General features: G+C 41.8%; 2 protein-coding genes and 2 long non-coding RNA genes across 5 annotated transcripts in view; 1 reads left to right on the forward strand and 3 right to left on the reverse strand.

The window, feature by feature from the left end:
* Positions 1-4,381, reverse strand: part of LOC306972808 (nucleolin-like) — a gene marked incomplete at its 3' end in the record, with an annotated part of 7,373 nt that extends 2,992 nt beyond the window's left edge. The window contains exons 1-10 of the mRNA XM_079569514.1: positions 4,355-4,381; positions 4,195-4,266; positions 4,010-4,133; positions 3,039-3,205; positions 2,838-2,964; positions 2,567-2,724; positions 2,340-2,469; positions 1,164-1,294; positions 958-1,084; positions 24-202 (exon numbers count right to left, since the gene is read on the reverse strand). Coding sequence (XP_079425640.1) covers positions 24-202; positions 958-1,084; positions 1,164-1,294; positions 2,340-2,469; positions 2,567-2,724; positions 2,838-2,964; positions 3,039-3,205; positions 4,010-4,056 — 1,066 coding nt within the window. The 5' untranslated portion in view covers positions 4,057-4,133; positions 4,195-4,266; positions 4,355-4,381. The remainder of the gene's footprint in view (positions 1-23; positions 203-957; positions 1,085-1,163; positions 1,295-2,339; positions 2,470-2,566; positions 2,725-2,837; positions 2,965-3,038; positions 3,206-4,009; positions 4,134-4,194; positions 4,267-4,354) is intronic.
* Positions 1-11,271, reverse strand: part of LOC306972688 — a 57,147-nt gene extending 45,876 nt beyond the window's left edge. The window contains exons 1-3 of one of the 2 annotated variants that reach the window (XR_013793523.1): positions 11,168-11,271; positions 10,806-10,881; positions 9,635-9,739 (exon numbers count right to left, since the gene is read on the reverse strand). This is a non-coding gene — a long non-coding RNA (uncharacterized lncRNA). Of the gene's footprint in view, positions 1-9,634; positions 9,740-10,031; positions 10,062-10,805; positions 10,882-11,167 lie in introns of those variants that run through there. The other variant, XR_013793524.1, reaches the window with a different exon arrangement.
* On the reverse strand, positions 4,379-7,506 carry LOC306972687. The gene is made up of 3 exons (XR_013793522.1): positions 7,339-7,506; positions 4,506-4,616; positions 4,379-4,438 (listed from the first exon to the last, which is right to left on the reverse strand). It is a non-coding gene; the product is annotated as an uncharacterized lncRNA (long non-coding RNA).
* A 283-nt stretch (positions 11,272-11,554) lies between the features above and the next one.
* Positions 11,555-12,500, forward strand: part of gk5 (glycerol kinase 5) — a 20,361-nt gene continuing 19,415 nt past the window's right edge. Inside the window, exon 1 of the mRNA XM_079569181.1 lies at positions 11,555-11,999. Coding sequence (XP_079425307.1) covers positions 11,874-11,999 — 126 coding nt within the window. The 5' untranslated portion in view covers positions 11,555-11,873. The remainder of the gene's footprint in view (positions 12,000-12,500) is intronic.

Genomic DNA, 12,500 nt, shown 5'->3' on the forward strand with positions numbered 1-12,500 from the left:
GCCCTCAGTACATTGTTCATTACCTGGAGTTTGGCCGTTCTTGGCTCCTCTGTGCTGTCCTCTCTCTCCGGTGTCCGGGGCCTGGGAGTGTTTGGGCCGAGCGAAGGCCACGCCCACTTTTTTCCCGTCGATCTCAACGTCCTCCGCTGCCTCTTTGGCTCGTCTGCACGAGTCAGTGCTCTCAAAGTCCACAAAGCCAAACCTGAGGAACAAATGAGAGTGATTCACAGAGGCCCAGCTCCAGACTCATTGTAATGTGTCATTAATGACCACGTGACTTCAAGATAAGTGTCCGATACACTGGCCCGAGAGTGTTTGTTTAAAAAGTACAGCAAAGCCTTAAGGGCAAAAATAAAGTTTTACATTAGAAAACTGCCACAAAAAATGTAATAAATGTACAGACGATAAATATTGAAAAAAATATATAAATGTATGTGACATTTCTTGAGCGATACATCGATATAGTAATCATTGTGACAGCCCTAACACTTGTAATCACCACATACACATGATGGCCACTGGGAGGCGCCACACGCCTATGCCAGTTAATCCACTGTATCCAGTGTTTTCAATCAGCATTTTCAATTGTCTGATTAATTTGTCCTATTTGATGTGAGACTGTTTTTCCTACTGCTCACTCATGACCTGCACTTTGACCGGCAGAACTAAAGGAAAAGACCAACAGCTCTGAGATTAGGAGGAAAGACTTTTCCTATTTCAAAATGACCATCTATAAATTGCAATATTTTTTAATTATTTTTATTTTTTGTTTCTATCTCGATCCTCTTGAAGCACAAAGAACAAGCTCTCATCATTGTGTCTCTTCTTCATCTATAATGTGGTGCAGTCCTGGTTTTAAGTACCACTGTGTGCTGCCCCCTGCAGGTTACCTCATGTGTGTACAGCTCCAGTATCTCACTCATACAATCCCATCTGTGCACTTCCTGTTTGACTCACTTCCTTGACAGTCCAGTGTCTTTATCCACAAATATCCGTGAACTGGAGGCTCCCTCAAACGCCTCGGTCAGAGTGTCCGCTGTGGTTTTCTTATGGAGGCCCAGGACAATCAGGGTTTTAGACGGGACTGGAACAACCATCATAAAGCACGACTATCACCATTTACTGATTGATTTGGTCTGAATGCAGTCCGCTGTGTCACCAACCTTGTGCCGGCTCGGCTTTCCACTTCAAACCAAACTGGACTTTGAGCGGCCTCTTCTGAATCGCACTGTTTTTGGACGACTTCAGAGCCTTCGCCGCATGTGCCACAGACGCAAACTCCACAAAAGCAAATCTGTGCAGGAAAAGGCAAACACGCTGTATCAATAAGTTCAATAAATGCTCTGTCCAGCGGTTTCTAATCTGAGCTCAGAAATCTACATCCTGTAACCCGGCATTTCAAACACGTGCAGTGTCTGGTCAGTGCTGTGGACATTATTAAGGTAAGACACTGCAGGTGAAGAGGGAGGGAAATAAATGTAGAGACATCAGTGTGAAACCTTTGCTGTCGATTAAATATGAGCAACAAATGTATTGAAAGTTTTATGTAAGTTTTCATAAAGGGTCATTTACTGGTAAAAATGAGTAAAATTGTTTATATTTTGGTGACGAAAGCTGAATAATGGATCGAGCCTGGTTTAACCTCTTAACCCCCACCTGAACCGAGCACATATTCTCCAGTTTGGCTTCTTGGAAAAAAAGTCACTATAGCAATGAGAAACGAGGATGAAAACACAACAAATATGTGACCAAAGAGCGACAAAACCAACAATAATACAACAAAAAAGTGCGACAACTTGACAAAAAGGTTAAGATCCGTCTTGATCTTGAGCTTTCAAATGAGCCGTTATACTGCACTGTTGCTCTCCAGTCGAGTCGCTTTCAGATTTGGGTAAAGCTGAACTGGAGTAAATACACTTGGTTAAGGCGGGGTAAGTGGTAAATATGTGACATGTGTTTGTTTTGTGACATATTCGTTACAAAGATCTTTTCAGACGGGATTTTGGATCTTGTTTGGTTTAAATAAGCCGGAGAAAAATGATGCAAAAATTCAAATTTCGCCTTGTTTTTTGAGGTTCCAAACTCAATAAATCAGTCTAAGATATGAAAAAATTCCCTCTGGAAAAAAGTGTGAAATATCTCGAGTCCATGATGGAAAAGTTCAAGTCTTTGGAGCGACTGAAGTGGAGATATCGTTGCAAGAGTGTAAAGAAAAGCTCTTTCTTCTTGAGTTTGCTGCAGCCGTCTCCCACAAAGGAAATGACCAGACTTGGATGACGGAGTCTTATCGACGGGATTCCCTGCAACACGTGGATACCAAACCTGCATAAAAGATTTACCCCTTGGATTTCCCGTCGCTCTGAGGAATGCGGATCTGCACGGCGCTCTTGAAGATCTTCTTGAGGAGTTTGGGCTGAACTTTGACTGGCAGGTTCCGCACAAACAGAGTGTCGCTGGGAGGAGCTTCTGCTGTGGAGGAAGAAACCGGTGAACACGAGCTTTTTCCCGCTCTCCATCTCATTCATTTTGCTCCGTGTCGAACTGGAAACGCTGTCCCGTGACCCACCTTTCTTGCTGTTCTTGGAGTCAGTGGTGGGTTTGCGTCCTCCCGCGCTCTCTCTGACCACGTTCACGCGCAGGACGCTCTCCCGGATCGTGGCCGTCCCGCTCTGAGCCCGCGCTGCATCGGCCTGCTCTTTGTTCTGGAACTCCACAAAGGCCACGCTGGAATAAAGACGCACATCCGCTGCATTTAGGTTTTTGTGGAGAGATTGGGCGGATTAGAAACAGCCCGACGACTTTTGTGAATAATAATCCGTTTGAATGCGCCCTCTGACCCTTTGCCTGGACCGTCCGTTCCTCCGAGAAACCGCACAGCTGTGGCCTTGGGGAACACCTTCAGGACGTCTTCTCTTGTAGCAGAGGATGGGAGGTTTTCCACATGGACGCAATGCAGATTTCTGCCTGTTCACAAAGTTTAAACACGTATTAACCCTTTGTCGCTGAGCTGAAGACAAAACACTACACGAATGCAGTACTTTTCTGAACTTCCTGTGGATCTTTCTTCTTCTTCTTCTTCGCCGCGTCGGCCTCTTTGGCTTTAGCCTTGGAGATTTTCAAGGGTTTGTCGAGCAGCTTCTGTCCATTTAACGCGAGCGCTTTGGTCAGGTCCATCTGGGAGGCCAGGTCGACAAACGCGTGCTTTCTACAACACAGACAAACAACTGTTTTTAAAAGAAACAAAGAGGTGTCTTCAAACAACGGAGGATTTAAAACAATTCTCCCTGATTTTATGTCAATTTTTTGTCATTTTTGGTCACATTTTTGTCATTTTTTCACCATTTTTTGTCAATTTTTGTCACGTTTTTTTGTCATTTTTTGTCAAATTTTTGTCACGTCTTTTTGTCATTTTTTGTCAAATTTTTGTCATTTTTTCGTACATTTTTTTTGGTGAAATTTTTATCAAATTTTTGTCATTTTTTGTCATATTTTTGTCATTTTTTCGTTAATTTTTTATCACATTTTCGTCATTTTTTTGGTCACATTTTTTTTGTCACATTTTTCCACTTTTTCATCAATTTTTCGTCACTTTTTTGTCACATTTCCATCATTGTTTTCATCTCAGTTTTGTTGATATTTTCACATCAAGCTTTTGGATTGGGGTAAAGCCAAACTGGAGCAAATGTGCTCGGTTCAGGTGGGAGTTAAAGGGTTAAAGGAACTACACCTGATTTTTAGTTTTTTTAGTCATGGAATAACATTAGGACTTTTAGTTTATTGGAAACTCTATTTCATGAACTTACAGGCTGCTTTTCTTGCATTTTTGTAAAAGTGAAATGAGCGTAAAAACACATCACATTGACTTTGCTCAATATCTCACTTTAGGAACTGTATTTGTATATTTGATCGTCTTCTGCATTCGACACATTCATCATCAAGTATAATGTGATTCCTGCTGTTGTTATCACTGTGTTGCCACATCTATGAGGCAGATAAAGTCCACACTCACTTGGCTTTGTCCAGTCGAATGTCCTGCACCAGGAGAGACTGCGTCATGAAGTAGTTTGCTAAAGAATTTCGGATTTCCTCGTAATATTTAGAGTTGTTCAAGTTTCCAACATAAAGGCAGTAACCTACAAACAGAGATGTTATCAACATATAAAACAATATTCTCATCTGAACCTGCCGTCTTACCGTCATTGATGAGTTTGACTTTCTTTGGGGGAGAAGAGTCGACTGAGTACACGGCTTTTCGTTTTCCGGGAACTTAAAAAAAACCAACACACTTGTGGTCATATTGGAGAAAAATAAACATAACTATTTTGAAAAACCATACTCTTTGCCTTTGTCTTACCTGTTGCTTCTTTGTCCCCGTCCTCCTCCTGTTCAGCTTTTTCACACCGGTTGTCTTCACTGGCGGTAGATTCCATTTCCACATCTGCAATAAGCCTTTCTTCAGACAGACGTTTCATTTCATACAGTTTGTTTAATGACTCTCACTGTACCGTCTTTGTCTTCTGCCTTTTCTGTTCCTTTGTCTTCTATGATTTCTATTTCATCGTCTTGTTCCTCTTCGGATTCAATAACAATTTCTGTGGTCGGGGCCTTCTCTGCTTCTGCTCATATTTACAGAATTGCAAGTATTTTTTTAGATGTTGTCTTTTTCTCCTATGATTCCAGAGACAAGTTACTGATTAAAATGTTCAGAAATATGTCTTCAAAGTTCGTGACACACAATCGTGAAGTGACATGAAATGTATACATGATTTGGAACTTTTCTTTATGAATAAAATCGTAAGTGGGATGTGCAAAAGTATCTATACCCCTTTCCTTTTAGTGCAAACAATTGCCTTCAGAAGTTGCCTGAGGATTTCTGAATGATCACATGTTGACCTAATGACTAAATAGAGTCTACCTGTGTGTAATCTAATGTCAGTTCAAATACAGCTGCTCTGTGATGGTCTCAGAGGTCTGTTAACACATTGCTTTTAATGAATTTAGTGCCAACAAGACCATTTTTCATGATATTTGTAGCGCCACAGCGTGTTCTATGTTATAGCTATGGACACATTCGAGGTCAGGAGCTCCCCACCCACACTGTTAGCAGTGTTGGTGAAGACAGAGGGATCCGCCAGACATTCCCAACAGACCCTCACAACCCGCTAGGGCCTGCCAGGTCTGACCGGCTTCCTCCCCTGCCAGTGGACCCAGCTCAGTTGACAGCTCAGCTCCTCTCTTCACCCGAGTGTCCGAGACACGCGGCCGGAGATCAGACGACACAACTACAAAGTCGATCATCGACCTCCTGCCTAGGGTGTCCTGGTGCCACGTGCGCTTATGGACACCCTTGTGCTCGAACATGGTGTTTGTTATGGACAAACCGCAACTAGCACAGAAGTCCAATAACAGAACACCACTCGGGTTCAGATCGGGGAGGCCGTTCTTCCCAATCAGTCCCATCCCAGGTGGGTAACGACAGTGAGACCTGCACTGTCGTTACCCACCGTTGAAGTCCCCCAGTAGAACAGGAGTCCCCAGTCGGAGCACCATCTACTACCCCTCCCAGGGACTCCAAGAAGGGTACTCTGCACCGATGTTGGGCCCGTAGGCCGAGACAACGGTGAGAGACCTGTCCCCAACCCAAAGGCGTAGGGACGCGACCCTCTCGTCCACCGGGGTGAACTCCAACACGTGGTGGCTGAGCTGGGGGGATATGAGCAAACCCACCCCGGCCCGCCGTCTCCAGAAAAATGAAGAGTCCAGCCTCTCTCCAGGAGTTGGGATCCGGAACCCAAACTGTGCATGGAGGTGAGCCCGACTATATCTAGTCGGTATCTCTCAACCTCTCGCACAAGCTCAGGCTCCTTCTCCCCCAGCGAAACACTATGTTTGCCGTAAAAGTAACAGAGCACAGCACTTGGTTGCAGGTTCAACTTCCAGCAAAACAACGACCCCAAACAAAGTCAGGGCAACAATGGAATGGTTGAAAACCAAAAACATCCATGTGATAGAAAGGCCAGGTCAAAGTCCAGACCAAAATCCCATCGAGAATCTGTGGAAAGATCTGAAAAATGCAGTTCACAAGCGTTTTCCATCTAATCTAACTGAGCTTGAGTTGTTTTGCAAAGAAGAATGGGTCAAAAATCCAGTCTCAAGATGTGCAGGACTGGTAGAGACATAACAGACAGGCAACTGTAATTGCAGCAAAGGGCACACCCCACTTTTCCATTTTTTATTTATAAAAAAAAAAGTTCTAAACTAGAAATGGCTGCGCCATTGCGATTGACTGCGGAATTGCGGGAAGCGAATGCAGAAATTGCATAAACTGTTCAAATTGCATAAATTGCTTAATTTGCATAATCAAATTTGCATAAACTGGTAAAATGCATAAAATGTCATGTTGCATAAACTGCATAAAGTGGTAAAATGCATGAATGGGTTAATTTGCATAAATTATGTAAATTGCATAAACTCTTTAAAAGTCATAAATCCTAAATGGCATAAACTCTTAAGTTGCATAAACGCTTTAAAATGCATAAAGTGGTTAATTTGCATAAATTGTTAATGTTGCATAAACGTTTATATTCCATAAACTGGTCAAACTGTTGAAATGGCCTCAGTGCTTGATTGGCAGAAGCACAAATGGCTGAAAGTCCTGGAGTCTCCCCATTGGCTGGATTCCCCCATACACACCAATGCAAAAATTTCAAGCTCTCGTATAAAAAAACTGTAAAACTGCAGAAGGCCAATTTTTTCTCAAAACCCACAAGTTGCAGATGCTGAACATGCACAAAGTGCAGAAATTGCATAAAATGCAGAAAAAAGTGCAGAAAAGCATGGATTTGCGGCAGCCCCATTATAAGTCAATGGGAAAAATCTCCGACATTTCGGCCGATTGCGGAAAAACCGTAAGTTGCAGAAGTCCCAAAAGTAATAGCACCCTTCTCCTCAACATGCGGAACGTTTTGATGCATAACTTGCATAAATTGCACAAAGCATGAAGGTGCTGAAAGCTGGAGAAAATCGGGAAAAAGATGGAAGAGGAATAATAATAAAGAACATGAAAACCAATAATTGACTGCGGAAGAATTCCGCAGTCAATCAATTATGTACACATTTCTTTTTACTTCACAATTGTGTGTCTTTCACATAAAATTTCTATTCAATATATTTCTGCTTTTGGACCAAAGCGTGGCAAAATGTCGAAAGGTTAAAGGGGGTACGGACACTTCTGCAACCCACTGTAACTCTGATTTATTGAGCTGAGACGAGCAATTATGTGAGTAGCCAATAATGAGCTAGGTAAGTTGCTAATGTCGGTGTCTTCTTAACGTTTACCATCAGAAGTTGCCATGGTGTCGGTCCTGGTCAGATCTTTTGCTCCGGTCGCAGGTTCTTCTGGTTGCTCATCACTTTCCCATGACACGCTCACAGTAGGAGCGCTGCCTTTCACCTCGATGACCTCCTCCACCTCAGCATCTACACACAGTTACATTAGCAACCAAAAGGAGCGTCTCCGTCGTGTCCTCAAGGGCCCATATTCTGCTCCCTCAAGAAAACGTACATGGAGTTTAGGGTGACTCTAATGCAGGCCTTTTAAACGTGGAGCAAAAAGGTATGAATGACTGTTCTAGTTTGTATGTACATTATTTGATGTTGTATGTGTAGTGAGAAGTTGGCCTGGAGCTTCCCCCGCAGGCAGCAGTGGGAAAAAATAACTTTGACTTTGACCAAACAGCATAGTGTGCAGAGCTGCTCAGATAGGATCCAGCATTGGATTATTGGCCTTTAAAAGTGGGCATTACGCTTTTTGTAGGTAATTGGTCATAATGCCAAACACATCTGTATCACTGTCTTACACTTTGTTGGTTAGACAATGCAATATGGATCTAAAAAAGCTAAAACTAAATATCCAAGAGAATCACTTTCTGATCTTCAAGTGATCTCCCCATAAGCCCCCTCCCTCTTGTCCCCTTCGCTGTGCAGCAGTTTCAATAAAGGCAAAAAAAGAAAAGGAAGGGGAATAAAAGTCTGTGTGGCTCTAGTGAAGCTGTGGCGAGTGTTTTTACTTTGCGATAAGAGGATGTGAGTACATGAATAGACGGAGTACACATAAGCAAAATGAGACAAGAAATAAACAGAATATAGTCATGGTACCTTCAACTTGAATTCCCTCTTTTTGCGGCACCTCAAGACGGGCTTGAGCGTCTGCAGAGGTTGTTTCGACTCGCTCTTCTGGAAAAGTCAAACATTGCTTTGTTAAAAGTTACACATTAGCTCCACTATAGCTTTACATTCATTAAATGAGGTCATAAAGAAGCAAGAAACAATTCTGCTTCTAAAGTTGTCAGTAAAATGGAGCCCAAGGTGAAGTTTTGGAAAGAGACCTCATCTGTTGTAAAATTCAATTTGAAAGTCTCATTCAAAACACATCATAAATCTGTACTTGTGATCTTTTTATGCAGGTTTTTTTATTATTTCATTTTTTATACGACATTGTTATTACAGTGAAGCCCAGACCAGACTTCATACAGCAACATACCACTGCTGTTACCTTTCCCCCAGTGCCCTCTGTTAGGGCCACTGTAGTAACAACCTCAATGTAATCACCTGCCTGGGTCTAACATGCTCATTTGTCATCAATCAACAGTCCTAAGTGGTTAAAACTGTATGTTTTGAGTTGAAGACGTTTAAATTTGTTGAATGTCAGAAACTGCTAAGTAGAGCGGTAAATATTCTCCTCCTCTGAGTCATCTGAGTTGGAAGGTCAGAATTGGCAAAGTCTCCAAGATGAAAGGTGAAGCAGAAGTGGCAGATGCTCACAGAAATGGGGGTTTAACCATCTTTTTATGCTTCGTGACTTTCTTGACAATGGTCAAGTGATGGTTATGGTCTGGTGTGAGGGACAGTGTGTCCAGCTCTGAGAGGGTCCTCTTCAGCTCAGTGACGTCCCGCAGCAGTTTGTCCTGAAGTTACTGTTCTTAGTATTTAACTATTTGAGTATTTTGTGGTTGCAACAATGTCATTTCCCTTCAGCGTAAAAAGCTACGTTTTTTTTAACCTTATAACACCAGAACTGGAAGCTTCTCCAAAAGGCCAGGGCTTAGCAGCAGCCACTATGATATTTGGAGTCTTAATTCAGGCTCAGCACATTTTAATCATTTCATTTGACACTACAACACTACACACAATCACATCAGTATAGACAGGGCCACCTTAACCACAGGCCTTAACCACAGGCCTTAACCACAGGCCTTAACCACTGGCCTTAACCACTGGCCTTAACCACTGGCCTTAACCACTGGCCTTAACCACTGGCCTTAACCACTGGCCTTAACCACTGGGCTTGCCTATAAGTGAGCATGAAAACAGTAAAATTCATAGAATGGCTCCGATTGCTTACATTAATGAGTCAGCTGAACGTGTAGTGGAGCCATCTCGGGCTAGAATGAGTGGGCCTATATTACATGGTTAGCCCAGAGGCCTATGGGTAGGTTGGGTCGGCCCCAAGTACAGAGTACATTATTAGAATGTTTCTAGAGTGCTTTTTTTTTTCTTTGACATGTGTTTAATTCTACCAAGGAGTTTAGATTGACCATGACTTATAGCTGTATCAGATATTATATTTAGGTACCTTCAGTCTCTGGTTTGTCTCCCTCCACAGTTCTGACGTCTTCAGGCTCATCTTTAACTTGGTCCTTTGCTTTTACGTCTGCAGGGCCACCTTCAGACTGGGCGTCTGAAATTACAGGTTTGACTTTTTATTATGTCATTTTATGCATGTATGTGCTGTACTTCATGTATGGAAGGATATACAAGTTGTGATTTTAATATGAGGTATTATCACAACAACTACATAGTACCTTGTGCATCTTTAGTCTCAAGTTAAGTGTCTTCCAAGTCTTCAATGAAGGTTCTTGAGTCACCTTCTGTACCAGGTTGCTGAAGTGTCAAACTACCGAGTACAAAAGATGACTCAAGAAACTTCATAGAAGATGGACAACACCTGTACGACTGAGCGCCTACACAAATGTTTTCAAAGTCATTTTCCAGTTTGGTTTCTGGATTGATTTTTTTTTTTTAATAATTATTCTGTTATGTAGCAGAATTAGAGTTTAGTGTATTTGTTCTATCACAATAGTACAAAAGAACAAATTAAAAAGTACAAGAGCATAGGAACACAGCATGCACACATACAACGTACCCATTTGTGATTTAACTTTACACATTGTCATTCAAACATTTAGCAACATCATATTTTGATTTGCCTCAGTGGCAAAAGAGAACCTGTTACACTTCAAAGTGGCTTTTTTACAGTAAATTACAGTAAATAATGTCCCATCTAGTTTGGAAATGTAGTGCACAGTAAACTTGACCAAATAAGTTTACTTCAGTAAACTTGACCAGTAGGTGGCTGAATTCATAAGAAATGTTACCCCACATGACATAACAGAGAATGTCTCGTTTTTAGATACCTTCTATTTCAGATTTGGCCTCTTCAACTTTTTGGATATCTTCCTGCTCATCTTTTGCCTGGTTTTCTGAAGAAGCAGACAGGGTTAACATGAGGGCTATGCTGTGCATTACTGTTATGATAATGTTATGTAAATATAATTTCATAAAAAAAGAAGAAAAAAAAGAATAATAAAGAAAAGAATAAAGAAAATAATTTTCTATATATTTGAAAAGTGTGCTTTGCCACTAATACTGACGTGTTTACATAAATTGTTATAATTGAGTATTGTCCTTGTGAAATAAACTAATCAATAAAATGAAATATATAAAATAAAATGCACAATAAATACCAGGACTGGCATTCTGTTCTTCCAGAACTTCAGGGTTGAGACGTTTACTTTGTCTTGTTGTTCTGCCCCTTGGAGCCTAAAAGAAAGAATAATAGCGAAGGACTTGAATGAATGAATGACTAATCTTACAAGCAGTATCATTGAAAAATAAAATACTACTTCATGATGTAACTAAACAAGCAGGTGCCGTTGTAGAGCATGTTTTAGCATAAAACGTTACTGCAATTCAAAAATGTTAGCAAACATGCAGAAAGCTAACTATACATTTTACTGATGGGTGATTAAACACAACAGCAACAACAACAACAGCCCATTTAAATGGCCCGGCTGGGAAAGCAAAGCGATTAGGAGACTTCTCTTACGTCTGTCTTTGCCATATTTGATGAAGTAAATGAAGCAAAGGTTCCTCCTGACCCGCACACGTGTTACTACTCAAAACATCCACTGCGACCCCACTGCGCATGCGCCGGTTGTCCTACGGGTACCGAGGAGACCGCTTCTCTTGCGTTAGCGACTGACAGATTTAAAAACATTGATGTCTTTTCCCCCTCCCAGAATAAAGCCCTTATTACACTCCACACATAACGTGAATTCATTCATATTGTTCTCCATCACACGCACTCTTAAACTACCGTATTTTAGCCAGTTTCCTCGTTGCGTTTGTAGCCAATCACCGCTCGCGTCCAGTTTCCGACGTGCCCGCCTCATAGATCCATGGCCCGCCTACAGTCGTACGATCTTCTACGAAAGTTGGGAGAGAGAGAGAGAAAGTGTTGTGATCGCTCCACGCACTTGTGAACTATTTGTTTTAAGGCCATGCTGGATGTCTCTGTGTGTTCACCATAGGCTGCGGGGGCACACCACGGTACGAAGGTCGCTGTGTCGCCTGAACTCTCCGCAGTCGGACCGCTGGGGCAGATAAGGAGGTTTTATCGGGTCACAGTGGAAGCAGCCACCCAGGCAGTAAACAGCAGCAGCGCTATGAGGTGAGCATGGGGACTTTCAGGACGATCCGAGCCTAAGGAGGACCAGGATTTGTTTTTGTTTTGTTTGTTTTTTTTTCCTGCCATGGGGACCCAGAGGAACGGATTTAGGAAAGAACGCTTTATTCTCTCCGTGGATGTGGGCACGACCACGATCAGATGTCACGTCTATGACAAGGAGGCGAAAGTCAGAGGGTCCTGCTCCACCAAGGTACTGAGTTTACAGGGATCAGTCATCTCCAGACTGTAGTGCACGATCAGTGGTGGGGGAAAGGGCATGCTCTGGAGTTTGAGACAGGTTTAGTCCTTAATTATTTTACTTAAACATGATTTAGTGCTGGGATAGATAGATAGATAGATAGATAGATAGATAGATAGATAGATAGATAGATAGATAGATAGATAGATAGATAGATAGATAGATAGATAGATAGATAGATAGATAGATAGATCTAGTAAAGTTCAAACCCAGTTTAGTCTTTGCTTAGTGTTGGTTTTGATGTGGTTTAGTTCTGTACTGGCTTAGTTTTAGTTTATTCACATGGGCAAAATGGTGTTAGACTAGAATACTTCAAGTTTTGACCTTGTTTAGTCACTATCATTGTCCTAATTGATGCTAAATTTATACTCTGCTGCTTTATGGTAGTACTTAATAAAAGAAAAAAGTAGTATATGATACCACAATTATTCTAGGAACAAGTTGTGACATTTA

The sequence above is a fragment of the Gobius niger genome (genome assembly GCF_951799975.1).
Source record: "Gobius niger genome assembly, chromosome: 13".
In the NCBI taxonomy this organism is placed as follows: domain Eukaryota; kingdom Metazoa; phylum Chordata; class Actinopteri; order Gobiiformes; family Gobiidae; genus Gobius; species Gobius niger.